The 18,894-nt window shown below is 41.2% G+C and overlaps 1 protein-coding gene across 1 annotated transcript in view; it reads left to right on the top strand.

Annotated features, from left to right (window-relative positions):
• FRAS1 (Fraser extracellular matrix complex subunit 1) overlaps positions 1 to 18,894 on the top strand; it is a 653,238-nt gene that overhangs the window by 335,022 nt on the left and 299,322 nt on the right. The window contains exon 15 of the mRNA XM_077275534.1: positions 8,237 to 8,380. Within this exon, the coding sequence (XP_077131649.1) occupies positions 8,237 to 8,380 (144 nt within the window). The remainder of the gene's footprint in view (positions 1 to 8,236; positions 8,381 to 18,894) is intronic.

Raw genomic sequence — 18,894 nt, 5'->3', positions numbered from 1 at the left:
GCGAGGGCTCACAATCTACAAGTTATATATCTTATATTCTAGGTTCTTCAAAGTAGCCACCTTTTGCTTTGATGACTACTTTGTGTACTCTTGGCATTCTCTTGATGAGCTTCAAGAGGTAGTCACCGGAAATGGTTTTCACTTCACAGGTGTGCCTTGTCAGGTTTAATAAGTGGGATTTCTAGCCTTATAAATGGTGTTGGGACCACCAGTTGTGTTGTGCAGAAGTCTGGTGGATACACAGCTGATAGTCCTACTGAATAGACTGTAAGAATTTGTATTATGACAAGAATAAAGCAGCTAAGTAAAGAAAAACGAGTGACCATCATTACTTTAAGAATTGAAGGTCAGTCCGTCCGAAAAATTGGGAAAACTTTGAAAGTGTCCCCAAATGCAGTGGCAAAAAACATCAAGTGCTACAAAGAAACTGGCTCACATGAGGATCGCCCCGGGAAAGGAAGACCAAGAGTCACCTCTGCTTCTGAGGATAAATTTATCCGTGTCATCAGCCTCAGAAATCACAGGTTAACAGCAGCTCAGATTAGAGACAAGGTCATGGTCCTTGTGCGACGCAGAAAAGGTTAACGGATGGACTCTACATGCCTGGTTCCCACCGTGAAGCATGGAGGAGGGTGTGTGATGTTGTGGGGGTGCTTTGCTGGTGACACTGTTGGGGATTTATTCAAAATTGAAGGCATACTTAACCAGCATGGCTACCACAGCATCTTGCAGCGGCATGCTATTCCATCTGGTTTGCGTTTAGTTGGACCATTATTTATTTTTCAACAGGACAATGACTCCAAACACACCTCCAGGCTGTGTAAGGGCTATTTGACCAAGAAGGAGAGTGATGAGGTGCTACGCCAGTTGATCTGCCCTCCACAGTCACCAGACCTGAACCCAATTGAGATGGTTTGGGGTGAGCTGGATCGCAGAGTGAAGGCAAAAGGGCCAACAAGTGCTAAGCATCTCTGGGAACTCCTTCATTGTTGGAAGACAATTTCCGGTGACTACCTCTTGAAGCTCATCAAGAGAATGCAAAGAGTGTGCAAAGCAGTCATCAAAGCAAAAGGTGGCTACTTTGAAGAACCTAGAATATAAGACATAATTTCAGTTGTTTAAGTATATAATTCCAGATGTGTTAATTCAAAGTTTTGATGCCTTCAGTGTGAATGTACAATTTTCATAGTCATGAAAATACAGAAAAATCTTTAAATGAGAAGGTGTGTCCAAACGTTTGGTCTGTACTGTATATATATAATTTTGACTTGGCAGATTTTTATTCTTCCCTGAATTGCCTAGTACTCATATGATTTTAACTTGAAACTGACTGTGCATTATTATAAGCTAAACTCCCGAGGAAAGTACAACAGCAATTCAAGATTATGAGCTTTTGCCTTTTATGTGACTTGCTTCTCAAATGTGGGAATGACTCTACAAGGCACTATATACGGATATGGAGACACTTTTACACGGATTTGGTGCACAACTGGGCGATAGTAAATTGTAAATAAACCTGTTACATGTTTAACTGTTCTTAGCTAATGCAACTGGTGGACCTTATACAAGTTGTATCCTTAATAAGTATTAATGTAGCAAGTCTGTTCCGTTAGACAATTATATCTTCGCTGTCCAGTTAAAGTACTGAATCTTTACGATTGTACATGTTTGTGTAGGCAAATGCTCTTGTTACAGTAAGATTCTGGGAAATTTTCTTCATTGGTTCCCATGGGAATAAATCCAATTTGCTTTAGTTCAGCCTGGCTGCTCTGATTGCATAATATAGAGCTAGTGGAGAAAGCTTCAAATTTCACTGTGCCCATAATTCATTTCCAACAATCCTTGGGAAAAAAGACCTCTGGCTAGTGTCTCATAGCAATCTGTACTGCAGCAATCGGTTTGCTTTTGCGGTATTATTTTTTGCTAGCAAACTTTAGCTCTATATTTCCCAAAAGACAAATGCTATTTTGTAATTTTCAGCGTAATACCTATTGTCTCTAAATAATACTAACAAGGGTTGCTTGCGAAAAATAAATTTGGTCATATTAGTATCTTTACCATGTTTGCTCATCCCTTATTTAAAAAAAGTGCACACTCTATGACCAGCTTTAAAGAAAATATGATGCTAGCAACTCACAGACAGGCCGTGACACAGAGACGTCATATGTTCCGGGGTCAGTACCAAGAAAGCACGTAATAAACTAAGGAAAAAGATGAAGGCGTAAGTCAGGTCACAGTCCAGGGTCAGAATACCAGAGAAATAGCGGATAAGCAAAGGGGCAATAACAAGCGAGTAGTAAGAACATGTTCCAAAGGTCAGCAGCAGAATATCAGATGCAAAGGGGCAATAACAAACGGGTAGTCAGAACACGATCCAAAGGTCAGGCAACAGTAGATCAGAATTCACAGCACAGGAATCAGGCAAACACACACCAGAGAGCATAAGCTTTTGACTGAGAGTGATCTGGGCTAGGCAGCTCACCTAAATAGAAGGACAATTACTAAGAACAGGGAGCACCTGGAGAAATCTGTGGACCTCCCAATCTCAGATAGGTCAACTGAGCTGTCAATCAATACACTGACAGGTCAACTGAGCGGTCAATCAAAGCACTGACAGCTCAGCACGCCCCAGCACAGGATAGGACCCTCTGAGCTGAGGAATTGTGACAGAAAGTATGAAAGGTGTATGGTACCATGCAGTATTATTCTCGTTGGATCTTAAATTAATTTGGGTACATACTTCACATCCATTTCAAATTAAAGCAACATTCTTCATCCAAAGCAAGTGAATTAAGTTTACACAAGCCATGGTAAAATGTTCAGGCCACTCTGGCTGCTCAAAGAAGCATGATCAATGTGTGGTCTGACTTTGTTTTGTTGAAAAACAATTGTTGGGGGACTTTAGAGAAATGACCGTACCACTGGTTCCACCACCAAATTAATGTTACACCAAGCTGTTCTTGGAGTCCGGAAGTGTCCCGCTACTGTAAATTATGTCACCCCATGCTATAATCCTGGGAGTTGGACGCATGGGACTTTTCTCTGTGAAGACCTCTTCAGAGTGTGCCACACGTGCTGTCCAGATGGGAGACAGAGACTGGAATTGAGCAATGGAGGCTGTAATGTAGCTCTATCCTCTTAAGTGATAAGTTCTTCTTCTTTTTTTTATGTGATAGCTGGAGATTGTTCTGGAGACCACGGAAGAAACTTCATACAGAGGTCTTCATGAATGGAAATGTGACACAAGCCCTACTTCCAGGATTATGGTGTAGTGTGGTATACGTAGCCAGACCTCTCTGGTGTTCATTCTAGATACACCAACAGCTCAGATGTAGTATTAGAACCAGTGGTTTTGTAATTTCTTCAAAGTGTTCTATGACCAGTTTTCCAACACGACAACATTGGACTTGTTGCTCGTGTTACTTTGAGCAGATTGTGTGACCTAAACGTGCTACTGTGGCCTGCAGTGTCTGTGGACTTGTCTCCCATTGAGCACATATGTGACATAATCGGTTAGCAATTGTAAAAGGTGCTGCCAGCAGCGGATCTTGATGATGATTTGTTTGCCCATGTTAATTCAACATGGAAGAACATTCCTCAGACCATTAATAACCTTATTGATAGCATGTCAAGGCATGTATGTATTTGTTTTTCTACTAGTGGCGCTCATACTTGATACCGTATAAATTGAGATGGTTTGAAAATGTTATTTGCTTTATTACATAATTTGCATATCATTAACATCGTCTATTGATCATGTGATTTCCATAATTGTACTTTTCCTTCTTGGTGTTTCAATTTCAGTGTTGAGGAATGTATGTATTAGTGCTCTTCGCTTCCTTGTCAAATATTACTTTGCTGAAATTTCATGGCACTGAATTTATTGCCTCTGAATGCAACTAAATCCTAGCTAGAGCGATGAATTTGTAAGTGCAGCATGTCATTGTAAATATAGCTGACATTTGGCTTTAGTATTGTCAGGCCTAGCATGGTTTAAGCCTGCACTGAAAGCTTTCATTTTACAAACTTAAGCTGGCAGTCATCTTGTCAGATAGATCAATAATAGCCCAAATCTTCGTGATTTATTTCAACATTCCTTACTTTCAGTTATCCTTATGTTTTTACTATAAATTGTACCACTTAGTAGATATCATAAGAAAATGTTACAATTGAGGTAGTTTGATAAAAAAAGATACATTTAAAGTATAAGAATTTTACATTCTTTTTTTTTTATTTAAAGAGGACCTATTACCTCCTGGGAAACGATATGTAAACCTTTCTCAAATATGTATATACGATAATTGGAAAAATTAAATAATTTCCTCATTAATAAATGTAAAAAAAGTCTTCTTTTAAGAAAAGGAGACTGAAGTCGATGCAAGTTGGGCTGTCCACTTTCTGACTGATTTGTACTCTTGGAGGTAGAAAAGTGTGCTAGGAGACTGAGATGGTTCAGCATGTATACAACACCGGAGTGTCTCTTCATGTTTAATTCTTTCATTTAAGTGGCAATGTAAAATGCATCACTGTATATTATGGAGCAGCAAGAGGAGAGGACACAAGCAGCAGTGTAGCTAAATAATATAGCCTTCTGTAAGTGCTTTGACCACTACTGACTACAGATGAGCAAATTTGCTCGGGTTCCCTCTTATTCGGAAACCTATAGCGCTTGCCGAATAAGCTGTAGAGGAAACCCGGCTTACTGGATTGCGCCGACCGATCAGCTGATCGGTGCCGCAGCTTCATGTGTCGTGGCTGTGCCACAGTTACGACACATGCATGGACAGCCTGTTTGTTGGGGGTTTCCTCTGCAGCTTATTCGGCAAGCGTTATTACTTGCCGAATAAGAGGGTAATGCTGACTCTATTTATGTAGTAAAGAAAATTCAGATTAACTGTTTACATGCAGCGGTGTATTCCATTTAGCTGATTAACCCTTTAGAAACAACTATTTTCTCCTGCAAATTAACCCTTAAGGAGGTCATTTCAGCAGTTTTAACATATTAAACAGGCCACTTCTTGTAATATTGACTACAGAACTGAGTAAAACGTAGCTTTTATTTTTCATTTACATAGTTTGTGAAGTTTGTTATAAATTATGTTACAGTTCAACTCTGTGCTACTGGAGATTTGTCTCTAGGGGCATGTACTTCTTTCCTTGTAAAATGTTGACCAGTCATAAGCAGGAAGCATTATTGAGGGTAAAATAAAACCATGCCCTCCTCTCCTTATCTCTGCAGCTACTTTGTAGATGTACAGCAGAGCTGAGTTATGTATCACTACTAGTGATGAGCGAATATACTCATTACTCGAGATTTCTCGAGCATGCTCGGAGATTTAGTTTTTCTTGCCGCAGCTGAATGATTTACATCTGTTATCCAGCATAAGTACATGTGGGGATTCCCTAGCAACCAGGCAACCCCCACATGTACTTATGCTGGCTAACAGATGTAAATCATTCAGCTGCGGCAAGAAAAACTTAATCTACGAGCACTAAAAATACACGGAGGACGCCCGAGCATGCTCGAGAAATCTCGAGTAACGAGTATATTCGCTCATCGCTAATCACTACAAACACTTGCAGATCTCATCTCGCACTGCTGTCAGCTACAACTCTCCCCCACACTGACTGCAGTGAGATGAGTTCTATAGCATGGCCAGTTTAATATGCTTAAACTGGTGAAAGGTCCTCTTTAAGAAGCAGTTATGTCCTCTGAGGGTGCTTTCACATGGTGTTCAGGCACCCATTTGGTCGCCCCCTTACGTCCAACCCCCCCGTAAAACGGAATTCAGACATACGCGCCGGCGGGGGCAGAGGCTATAATGGTGTCGGCTAAGCGAAGGTGATCTCTGCCATGCATCATTTTTGGGCGTATACGTCTAGTGTAAGCCAACACTCAGACGCAGTTTGCTACTTCTGAGTGTCTGCCTCCAGTAGTCGTACATACTTGAAAATTATGCATGGCAGTGCTCATGTTTACTTTGTCAACACCATTCTAGTGTATGGCCCGTCAGCACATACGTCCAAATGCCGTTTTGCGGGGGTTCGGACATAAGCCCCGACAGAACCATCGAACAGGTGCCTAAATGCAATGTGAAAGCACTCTTACTTTAGCTGACACAGTGTGCAAAATACACAGGGACATCTTGTTATACTGTATGTCTCCTATGTAACTTTATTTAGTATTTATTTAAATATGTTGTGCTTTCTTATATAGCGACAACATATTCTGCAGCGCCTTACAGACATTGACCCAAATGGGAACTACATGACACTCTAAATGCCCTATAAGTATGTCATGTATGAAGTACAGTTTGTGATCCTGGTTGAAGAGGAAGAAAGTTCTCACCTTTAATTGCATTTCAGCCAGTTCACTGTTCACTGGGATGCTCTGATGAGACTAATCATCATTAAATTAATATGTTTAGGCAAATTTATGAGACAAATAGGTTTATGAACTCTAATACTGTATTCAATGGAGTTGATAGAATGACTAGCCTCCGTTTTTATTTTTTTCTCAAAATTGATAGATCCTCTTTAAATAAGTAAATAGTGACTTTAAGAGTTATAGTGTACATAGGATATGTAAGTAAAAGGAAAACATTGGTCAACATATAACCATATGTTTTCAACTTCCAAGCAAGACTTAAAGAAACTACAGTAATCAACTTACAGGACTGTATAGAGAAGGTGGTTTAAACGGGCACTGTACTCCATCACAACACCCTCGGCACAAAGCTGTTTTTTTCAGTTCACTCACTGTTTAGGACAGTCCTAAGAGGTGCTAGGAAGGCACTTCTATAGAATGAAGCGCTCCCTGCTAGACTCGGCCGTGTCCATCTATTCCTTTGAGTGTCCTTCATCTGTGAAATGACCACTTTTTCACATTACTAAAAAGACTTTATGGGGATGATCAAATAAAGAATTTTTCCATTATGTCTGAAATAAGTAAAATCCAGGTCATGTTGATTATTCTTAAACATGAATGCACAAGCATGCCACCTTGGCTTACCTGCTACGATCATGACAAGAGTATGCATGCCTTGTACATAAAACTGAAAGAGTCAAATAAGGATAAGCTGGTTTCTGTACTGAAAAGTGAGGTCACCTCAAGCATACACTTTAGGCTAACCTCTGAATGAGGTGATGTTTGCTATCAGAATTACTTTATTTCCAAGTTATATCATTGAATAGATGTACTTCAGTGTTTGTCAAAGATTTTCCCTGCAGGTCCCAACATAACAGTAGGCACGATGGCACCCATTTATTATTGCGTTTGCACCTTTTTCTTGTCTGGTTTTTGGAGTTTTTTGCCTGTTTCTCATTTGCTCCTAATTTTTTTAATTTGCACCTTATTAAAAGTTTTTTTTAATAAGTATTAGCCTGTTTGTTTTTTGTTGTTTTGTTTTTAATCTTCGCCATTGTGTGTGGACTTTTGGGTTCCACATGTTCTTAGCTGATTTATCAATTGCGATTTTGTGAAACGTTACGCAGTTTGGTGCCAATGTGTTCCAGTTAACCATTGAAGTGATTTTATGTCCGCCAGGAAAATGTGCAACTGTTTGCACTAAAAAGTAACAAAAAAGGTTAAAGCTACAAAAAAGACCATTTTTGCCTTTCAGCAAATTTCATGAACCGTGTGCACCATTTTGAACAATTTAGCTTAAAATAACCTGTCACAAATACCACAACACAATAAAGAAAAGTAACTTAAAAGACTAAAAACGCAAAGACAGATTTAAGGACGATATGTAATTTGACCTGGGAGATTTATTAAGTATTGTGCTTCTTGATGTTGGGATTTGACACAAATAGTCGTATCAAGTTTTAGACACTTTTTTTATTAAGTGATTAAGACAACTAGCTGCCAGTCACTCGGGAAGGTGTATGTATCTGTGCTGAGATGTGGCTTAGCTGGAAAGGGAGCTAGGCCTAAATCATGTGCCACAATTAAAGGGAACCTGTCACGTGAAAAAAACGCTATTGATTTGTAGGTTGAAAGCATTCTGACACCTTTTGTATTCCTATAATTAAAAGATTAAATATGTAATGTGAGTGATATAGAGATGCAAATAATATTAGGTAAATGCAGTTTATGACACTTTTTACATACGGGTGGTTTCAGGAAAGTAGCGCGTACACAATTACTTCTTTGACTGTCCATTTTTCATTCATTCCTTGACTTATCCCAGAACGTTATATGATTTTTAACTTCTCTTTACATTCTGTTTTTTAGTTTGCCATGAATCCTGCTCAGAATGTCACGGATCTTTAGAAAGTGATTGCACAACATGCAAGGACCCATTACAAGTGAGACATGGAGGTCGATGTGTAGACAGCTGTGGTCCAGGATTCTATGTACAGAATGGAACCTGTGCAGGTAATCCTTGTTCTCAGCCCATTTATCAGTTACCTTATGTGACCTCCGTGAGAACAAATCAAATGTTTACGTCTGAGTTAGAACTGATCTCATTTCCAAAGAATAAATACCTGCATTTGAAGAGCATGTTGCAACATATTAAAACTAAGCAAATGTGCCGGGAACAAGAAATATCTACTGATTTATTTTTAGTTGGCATTAATAGCGAATCCTTCATGTGTAAAACCGTTTTGTTAATCACATTTGAAATCTGAAATACGAGATTGCAGTCTTGTGAGGAACAAGGCAGAACTAGGATGACTACACTGGTTATTAGGTGGATGATTTATGGAGGCCCCAGCGGACAAAATCTGAAAGTTATTTAGAACATTATTGTGCAATTTACATAATTATTCTATATTATACTACAATTACATTACATTTACAACTTTATCACTTGGACATTTTTAAGTACTATTTCATAGTAAAATATGTAATGAGTATTGCCAGTTGAATCTTGCTAAAGAAAATGCTTTCAGAGAACTAAAGTGCACAACACAACGACACATTAAACAGTTGAGTATAAAGGCCTCTCCACAGATTAGACTAACATAAGCCAAACTGATCGATATTAATGGGTTGGCCGTCAGTCTAATGTGTATTGAGGCTCCTGACTTTCCCCCTACAGATGATGTCAGGGAAGATAAGGATCTGGCATGTCCAATTTTATGTTCTCTAAGCAAGCTTAATTGAAAGCTGAGCTCTGATTGATTGCAGAGGGCTATTAAGATTTTTTTTATACTTTAGACATTTTTGGTAAATGAACCCCAAAATGTAGTAGAAGCTATGAAGTTGGTGAGCTGTACATTGCATTTTCTTACCAGCCAAACTTGAATGCTGGTCATATAGACTTGTCTGTCATCAGTTCTTGGCGAATTAGCGGGGAGAAAAAAATTTATACTCTAGAACTGCAGATTTGTGGCCCCCGAAACACCACAAAAACTGCAATAAGAAGATGTGCAAAATGTTGTATCTAGCCCAAATGCCCTGGTATCAATACAAAAGTCAGCTCAGGGCAAAAAAATCAAGTGCTCAGGCAGATTCATTGACCAAAAATTTAAAACGTCATGGGTCTAGGAAATTGGCGACACAAGTGAAAACATTTTTCATAAATTTTTATCACCACTTAAATAAATAAAAAAAACAAAAAGCTATGCATGTTTGGTATTGCCGTCATCATATTGACTTGGAGAATCATATTGCCAGATAATTTTTACCTTTTATAATGAACGCTGTAAAAACAAAACCCAGAAAACAATTGCAAAATCAAAATTGCACTTTTTTTCACAATTTCACTGCACTTGGAATTTTTTTCCTGCTTTCCATTCCATTACATGATAAAATGTATTGTGTCTTTCAAAAGTACAACTCATTCCGCAAAACAAAACCCCCTATATGGCTGTGCCAACCAAAAAATGAAAAAGTTATGGCTCTTGGAAGGAAGGGAGGAAAAAACAAAAGCGCAGAAAAATGGAAAATTGGCTAGTCAGGAAGGGGTTAGTAATACTTAATGAAACCTGGGAGCTTGAGTTAGGTTCTAGGTTCCATGACGTTGGTGCTGTTCACATCCTGTTGCTACTGAGAAAACTTTGATCCTGGCCCATAGCAGCAGTATTGGGCTACATTCCCACGATTGGCTTTTGGTGCGTTTTTGACTCTGCAGAGTATCTGCACCATTTCTGCACTTATTTTTTAAATTAGTTTACTTGTGGTTTTTCAGTGCTTTTTTATAACATGTATTTTTAATGCTTTTTTTTTTTTTTTTTTTTCTCTCTTTTTGGTGTGTTATGCTATAAATAATGCTCCTTTGTTTTTGCTACTTCCTAGTATTTGGCTTCAACAAAACTGTATTGACATATTTAGCTGCGCACTATGTGCGATTTTGATTCATTTCTGCCCCAGAAATGCACTAATGAGGCATGTGCTTTTTTTCCTATGGAATTTTCGCACCTAATGCAAGGTCTTTTGGGGAAAATCCACACAAAAAACTCTGCATACCCCAAGAGAAATTGACATGCTGCGGATTTGAAACACTTTATTTATATACTTAGGATGGATAACATGCTTTTTTGATGCATTTCCACCACAGAAACTTAATAAAAACATGTACGTTTTATACCTTTGATTTTCCGCATCCAATGCAAGTCTAAGGGCTCCTTTTCACTTGCGTGAAATACGGCCGAGTCTCGCAGGTTAAAACCCGGCTCTGCCGCCGGCACTCCAGAGCGGAGCGTGCAGCTCCATGTATTGCTTTGCGGCCGCACGCTCCGCTCTGGAGTGCCGGCAGCAGAGCCAGGTTTTAACCTGCGAGACTCAGCTGTATTTCACGCAAGTGAAAAGGAGCCCTAAAGGGAAAATCTGAACAGAAAACTCAACGTACCCGCAAGAGAAATTGACATGTTGTGGATTTGAAACACACATGGCAGGTCAGGTTACGCGGAGTTGAAAAAAAAACAAAAAAAAACACTGTGGCCATGAGATTTCTATAAATCACATCCACTTTGCTGGAACTGCAAGGTGTTGCGTTTTTGACACCGCAAAAAGAAACAGCACCAGAATCTCATCGTAGGAGCATAGGCTTACAACCAGAATCTGCTTGTAATGGGCATGGCCAAAGCTTCTGTGCCCATGCAATCTACTGCATTTATGGATAAATATATACATTACCATACCGACGTTTGTTGGGAAGACAAAGCTAATAGATATCTTAATTTTTACTCTTAAAGAAGCATTCCTATCCAATCATATTTATTAGCTAAACCTGTGTAGATATACATGTAATGAAGTCTAAGTGTGTTAATATGCTTACTAATTTGCCCTATTTGGTGTAGAAAGGTTAAAATTGGTGTAGAAAGGTTGTATTCCCCAGATTGCCGCACCACTCCGGTTCCTCTTCTTACTTCCCATACTTGCTGGATCACACTGGGTTTTATGTGTGAGCTTGGGAGTGGCTTTTACAATGTAAGTCTATGGAGGGTCAGAACAAGACACCATTGCTTACATTACAAATGTGACTTCCGGCTCACTACTGTATGCCAATATGATCAGATAAGTCAGAAATAGAAGTCGTATGAGCGAGAAGAGGACCTGAGTGGTGCTAGAAACCGGAGAAAACAGCAATCAGTAAGTATGTTACACTACATTACATACATACACATTTGCACATGTTTAGCTAATAAAAAATGATTGGGAGGTGTGTGATTTGTTCCAAAACACTGATGTTAATTCGTCCAACTCATTTCTTCTTCCTGAAAATGATGGCATGACTTCTTTTCTCATTTTTGCAAATGTTTTCATGCAGGGCAGATATTTTTGGATCTTTAAAACTCTTACAGTTGAGGATATGTATAACAGTAAATCAGGCAATGCTGCAAGATTTTATTTCCCATTAACTCCCAATTTCTGTTTCTCACACATTTAGCCTTGCAAACCTTTAAGAAATAATGTATTTATAGGCTAAACAAGTGCAGCTGTTTCCTTGAAATATAGGTATTATTTTTTCACCCAAGAATATTATGCGCTCTGTTACTACAGTGCCTCCAACAGATGAAGCAATTACCGTACTAAAGTGCTTGATGGAGTATTTCATTCCCAGAAAACGTTTTTTTATTTATCCCTTCTGCCTTGGAAAGGGAAGTAAGAAGTGTCTGATACATTGCTTTACTAGATACTTAGGCAGTGTTAGTTATTCCCAATACCGAACCTCTTGATAACTTTTAATACCAAAACAGCTGAAAAGTCTTCACAATGCAATTATGCCTTATGCAAATACCCCATACATCTAGGCTCAGTTATCTCTTGGCTTGGAACAAGCAAGGCTTAGCATTTGCAGCAAAATAATCCACACATCTGTTGAAATTAGACTTTTTTTTTCACTTGGATGTGCCATTTCCTTTAACCAATACACTTGTAAGCGGATGGTTGGTTAGTTCGTTTGCTACAAATCTCCATTCCCCTGTTCTACCTCATGTTCTTGTTAAATATGGATAAGTCAATATGATAGATAGATATGTATGTAGAGCTCTAAATAAATACTGTTAAAGGGAATCTGTCAGCAGGATTGCACACTCCAAACTATTTATATATGAATGTAACTCTTTCATTGACAAGTCCAGGAATACATGGTCAGTTCCTCACTCTGTTCTGTAGAAATCAGCATTTGCAAAGGTGGGTGTCGATCTGAAGCCTCTGTCACTCTAGCTCTATTACCACCCAGTGCTTCTACCGCCTCATACTTGACCGACTACTCCTTTCTCTGAAGTCACACAGCATAAAGATTGTCAGTTAAGCAGGAGGAGGCGGTGCTGAGTGTAGAAAAGAGCTAGTGTGACAGAGGTTTCATATATACACTTTCATATGCTTATTAATTCAAATGCTGATTTCTCAGTAATGTAGGTACAGACTGGCCATGTAAGGTATTGCTGGACCTGTCTTTGTTTTCTTTCAAATAGCTACATGAACATATACAGTGGTGTGAAAAAGTGTTTGACCCCTTTATGATTTCGCCCTGCCGTGCACCCAACCAGTAGTTTTCCTCCGCACATGGGGTATCGGCGTACTCAGGAGAAATTGCACAACAAATTCTTGGTCCATTTTCTCCCGTTACCCTTGGTAAAATGTGTTTTTTTTTTTTTTTTTTTCCACAGCTCTACATTATAATCTTCTGTGAAGCACCTGGGGGTTCGAGGTGCTCACCAAACATCTAGACACATTTCCGCAGTTTCCACTGTTTAGGCACATCAGGAGCTCTCCAAATGCGATGTAACACCCAAAGACCATTGTTACGGAACCCCCCAGTACCCAGAATATGTTTTGCAGTTATATGTATGTATAATAGGTTCCATGTGAGATGAATGTCCCTAATGCATCAGCCCCTGCGCCCCTGGGTAGAGGGGACAAGATATCCCCCTTCTGAACCCCCACCATCCCACTGCTGCCACCAGTGTAACGGGGTCTACCGTGCTGGAGTACCTCTTTCAGTACCTGTTATGATCTGGTGGCCTAGGAGCAGCATGGGACGTACTCTGGAGAAGGTGGTACCTGTACTGACCGCAGACCCTGAACTTAACACCGCAACTAGAAGTAGCCGTGGAATGTACCTAACACTCCCTGGACATCTCGACACAGCCGGAGGACTAATTACCCCTAGAGAGAGAAAAGGGAAAACTATCTTGCCTCAGAGAAAATCCCCAAAGGATAGACAGCCCCCCACAAATATTGACTGTGAGAGGAGAGGGAAATAACATACACAGACTGAAATCCGAATTTAGCAAAGGAGGCCACTTCTAGCTAAATAGAAAGGATAGGACAGAGCACTATGCGGTCAGTATTAAAACACTAGAAAATATCCACCACAGAAAATACAAAATCTCCACATCTAACTAAAGACATGGAGGGTATATCTGCATCTCCAGAGATACCAGCTTGGCTGAACAATTCCTTATACAGACCAAGCTGGACAAAACAAAACATGGAAAATAACTTGAATGATCAGGCCCACAGCATGTGGACTGCAAAAAACAAAGCCAGAACTTATCTTTGTTGAAATGAACAGCAAGCAAGAGAGACCAGGCAGGGAAGTGAATCCTCCAGGAAACAATGGACAACTGGCACTAACTAAAGGGTCAAGCAAGACTAAATAGCCCAGTCAGAATTGCAATAAGTGGACACACCTGATGAATGCTGCGATCCAAAGACAGCAGCGCTACCACTTATAACCACCGGTGGGAGCCCAAGAGCAGAATTCACAACAGTAACCCCCCTTGAGGAGGGGTCACCGAACCCTCACCAGAGCCCCCAGGCCGATCAGGACGAGCCAAATGAAAGGCCCGAACCAAATCATCAGCATGAACATCGGACGCAACAACCCAAGAATTATCCTCCTGGCCATAACCCTTCCATTTGACAAGATACTGAAACCTCCGCCTCGAAAAACGAGAATCCAAAATCTTCTCAACCACATACTCCAACTCCCCATCAACCAACACCGGGGCAGGAGGATCAACAGAGGGAACAACAGGCACCACATATTTCCGCAACAAAGATCCATGAAAAACATTATGGATGGAAAAAGAGGCCGGAAGGGCCAAACGAAAAGACACCGGATTGACAATCTCAGAAATCCTATAAGGACCAATAAACCGAGGCTTGAACTTAGGGGAAGAAACCTTCATAGGAACATGACTGGAAGACAACCAGACCAAATCCCCAACCCAAAGCCGGGAACCAACACACCGACGACGGTTAGCAAAACGCTGAGCCTCCTCCTGAGACAACACCAAATTGTCCACAACATGAGCCCAAATCTGCTGCAACCTGTCAACCACAGAGTCCACCCCAGGACAATCAGAAGGCTCAACCTGCCCTGAAGAAAAACGAGGATGTAAACCAGAATTACAAAAGAAGGGTGAAACCAAGGTAGCAGAACTAGCCCGATTATTAAGGGCAAACTCGGCCAATGGCAAGAAAGCCACCCAATCGTCCTGATCAGCAGACACAAAGCATCTCAAATAAGTTTCCAAAGTCTGATTAGCTCGCTCGGTTTGGCCATTTGTCTGAGGATGAAACGCGGAAGAAAAAGACAAATCAATGCCCAGCCTAGCACAAAAGGCTCGCCAAAACCTACAAACAAACTGAGAACCTCTGAAGGACACAATATTCTCCGGAATGTCATGCAAACGAACCACATGCTGAAAAAACAACGGAAACAAATCAGAAGAGGAAGGCAATTTAGGCAAAGGTACCAAATGAACTATCTTAGAAAACCGGTCACAAACCACCCAGATAACCGACATCCTCTGGGAAACCGGAAGATCTGAAATAAAATCCATAGAAATATGCGTCCAAGGCCTCTCAGGGACCGGCAAAGGCAAAAGCAACCCACTAGCGCGGGAACAGCAAGGCTTGGCCCGTGCACAAGTCCCACAGGACTGCACAAAAGAACGCACATCCCGTGACAAAGAAGGCCACCAAAAGGACCTACCAACCAAATCTCTGGTACCAAAAATCCCAGGATGGCCAGCCAACACAGAACAATGAACCTCAGAAATCACTTTACTAGTCCATTTGTCAGGAACAAACAGTTTCTCCACTGGACAGCGATCAGGTTTATCAGCCTGAAATTCCTGAAGAGCCCGTCGTAAATCAGGGGAGATGGCAGAAAGAATCACCCCTTCCTTCAGAATGCCGCCCGGCTCAAGGACCCCAGGAGAATCAGGCAAAAAGCTCCTAGAGAGGGCATCCGCCTTAACATTCTTAGAACCCGGAAGGTACGAGACCACAAAATCAAAACGGGAGAAAAACAGGGACCATCGGGCCTGTCTAGGATTCAGCCGTTTGGCAGACTCGAGGTAAATCAGATTCTTATGATCAGGCACACGGTTTCAACAAGGAACCATCAGAATTCCTCTGAGACAAAACGGCCCCTGCCCCAATCTCAGAAGCGTCAACCTCAACCTGAAATGGAAGGGAGACATCCGGCTGACGCAACACAGGGGCAGAAGTAAATCGGCGTTTAAGCTCCTGAAAGGCAGAAACAGCCGCAGAGGACCAATTCGCCACATCAGCGCCCTTCTTCGTCAAATCGGTCAGGGGTTTAACCACACTGGAGAAGTTGGCAATGAAACGGCGATAAAAATTAGCAAAGCCCAAAAATTTCTGAAGGCTCTTCACAGAAGTGGGCTGGATCCAATCATGAATGGCCTGAACCTTAACCGGATCCATTTCTATAGATGAGGGAGAAAAAATGAAGCCCAAAAAAGAAACCTTCTGTACTCCAAAGAGGCACTTAGACCCCTTCACGAACAAAGCATTATCACGGAGGATCTGAAATACCATCCTGACTTGTTTCACATGAGACTCCCAATCATCTGAAAAAATCAAAATATCATCCAAATATACAATCATGAATTTATCAAGATAATTCCGAAATACATCATGCATGAAGGACTGAAACACAGATGGGGCATTAGAGAGCCCGAATGGCATCACAAGGTATTCAAAATGGCCCTCGGGCGTATTAAACGCAGTTTTCCATTCGTCACCCTGCTTAAAACGAACAAGATTATATGCCCCTCGAAGGTCAATCTTAGTAAACCAACTAGCCCCCTTAATCCTAGCAAACAAATCAGAAAGCAAAGGCAAAGGTTATTGGAATTTGACCGTGATTTTATTCAAGAGGCGATAATCAATACAGGGTCTCAAGGAGCCATCCTTCTTGGCAACAAAAAAAAAACCTGCTCCCAATGGTGAAGAAGATGGCCCAATATGCCCCTTCTCCAAAGATTCCTTAACATAACTCCGCATGGCAGCATGTTCTGGCACAGACAGGTTAAAAAGTCTGTCCTTAGGTAACTTACAACCTGGAGTCAAGTCGATAGCACAATCACAGTCCCTATGCGGTGGAAGGGAACTGGACTTGGGCTCATCAAATACATCCTGGAAATCTGACAAAAACTCAGGAATTTCAGAAGAGGGGGAGGAGGCAATTGACATCAAAGGAACGTCACCATGAACCCCCTAACAACCCCAACTAGTCACAGACATAGATTTCCAATCTAATACCGAATTATGCACCTGTAACCATGGGAAACCCAGCACAATAGCATCATGCAAATTATGCAACACCAGAAAACGACAATCTTCCTGATGAGCTGGCGCCATACACGTGGTCAGCTGTGTCCAAAACTGAGGTTTATTTTTAGCCAGCGGTGTAGCATCAATGCCCCTCAAAGGAATAGGACTCTGCAAAGGCTGCAAAGGGAACCCACAACGTCTGGCAAATTCTAAGTCCATTAAGTTTAAAGCGGCGCCTGAATCCACAAATGCCATGACAGAAAATGACGATAATGAGCAGATCAGGGTCACAGATAACAGAAATTTAGGTTGTACAGTACTGATGGTAACAGAACTAGCGATTCTCTTAGTACGCTTAGGGCAATCAGATATAACATGAGCAGAATCGCCGCAGTAAAAACACAACCTATTCTGACGTCTGAATCCTTGTCGTTCAGCTCTAGACACAATCCTATCACACTGCATAGGCTCAGGACTCCGCTCGGAAGACAACGCCACAGCGCGCACAACTCTGCGCTCGCGCAAGCGCCGATCAATCTGAATGGCCAGAGACATAGAATCACTCAGACCAGCAGGCATGGGAAACCCCACCATAACATCTTAAACAGATTCCGAAAGACCCTTTCTGAAAATTGCAGCCAAGGCATCCTCATTCAATCTAGTCAGCACAGACCATTTTCTAAATTTCTGGCAATATAATTCTGCCGCTTCTTGACCCTGAGACAGGGCCAACAAGGTCTTCTCAGCATGATCCACTGAATTAGGTTCATCATACAATAACCCTAGCGCTTGAAAAAAGGTGTCTACATTAACCCCTTAATCCCATATGACGTACTATACCGTCGAGGTGGGGTGGGCCTTAATTCCCGGTGACGGTATAGTACGTCATACGCGATCGGCCGCGCTCACGGGGGGAGCGCGGCCGATCGCGGCCGGGTGTCGGCTGCATATCGCAGCTGACATCCGGCACTATGTGCCAGGAGCGGTCACGGACCGCCCCCGGCACATTAACCCCCGGCACACCGCGATCAAACATGATCGCGGTGTACCGGCGGTACAGGGAAGCATCGCGCAGGGAGGGGGCTCCCTGCGGGCTTCCCTGAGACGATCGGTACAAGGTGATGTACTCACCTCGTACCGAACGTCTTCTCCCTGCAGGCCCCGGATCCAAAATGGCCGAGGGGCTGTATCCGGGTCCTGCAGGGAGCACTTCCGGGTCGGAGCAGGCTGCAGATGAAAGCTGCAGCCTGCTCCGATGAAAGTATGATCGCAGATCTGATAGAGTGCTGTGCACACTATCAGATCTGCGATCTGTGATGTCCCCCCTGGGACAAAGTAAAAAAGTAAAAAAAAAAATTTCCACATGTGTAAAAAAAAATAAATAAATAATTCCTAAATAAATAATAATAATAATAAAAAAATATTATTCCCATAAATACATTTCTTTATCTAAAAAAAACAAACAAAAACAATAAAAGTACACATATTAAGTATCGCCGCGTCCGTAACGACCCAACCTATAAAACTGGCCCACTAGTTAACCTCTTCAGTAAACACCGTAAGAAAAAAAAAAAAAAAACGAGGCAAAAAACAACGCTTTATTACCATACCGCCGAACAAAAAGTGGAATAACACGCGATCAAAAAGACGGATATAAATAACCATGTTACCGCTGAAAACGTCATCTTGTCCCGCAAAAAACGAGCCGCCATACAGCATCATCAGCAAAAAAATAAAAAAGTTATAGTCCTCAGAATAAAGCGATGCCAAAATAATTATTTTTTCTATAAAATAGTTTTTATCGTATAAAAGCGTCAAAACATAAAAAAATGATATAAATGAGGTATCGCTGTAATCGTACTGACCCGACGAATAAAACTGCTTTATCAATTTTACCAAGC

Source organism: Ranitomeya variabilis, chromosome 1 (assembly GCF_051348905.1).
Source record: "Ranitomeya variabilis isolate aRanVar5 chromosome 1, aRanVar5.hap1, whole genome shotgun sequence".
NCBI classification, from domain to species: Eukaryota; Metazoa; Chordata; class Amphibia; order Anura; family Dendrobatidae; genus Ranitomeya; species Ranitomeya variabilis.
The sequence above is the reverse complement of the archived record's forward strand: the minus strand, read 5'-3'. Positions and strand labels throughout refer to the sequence as shown.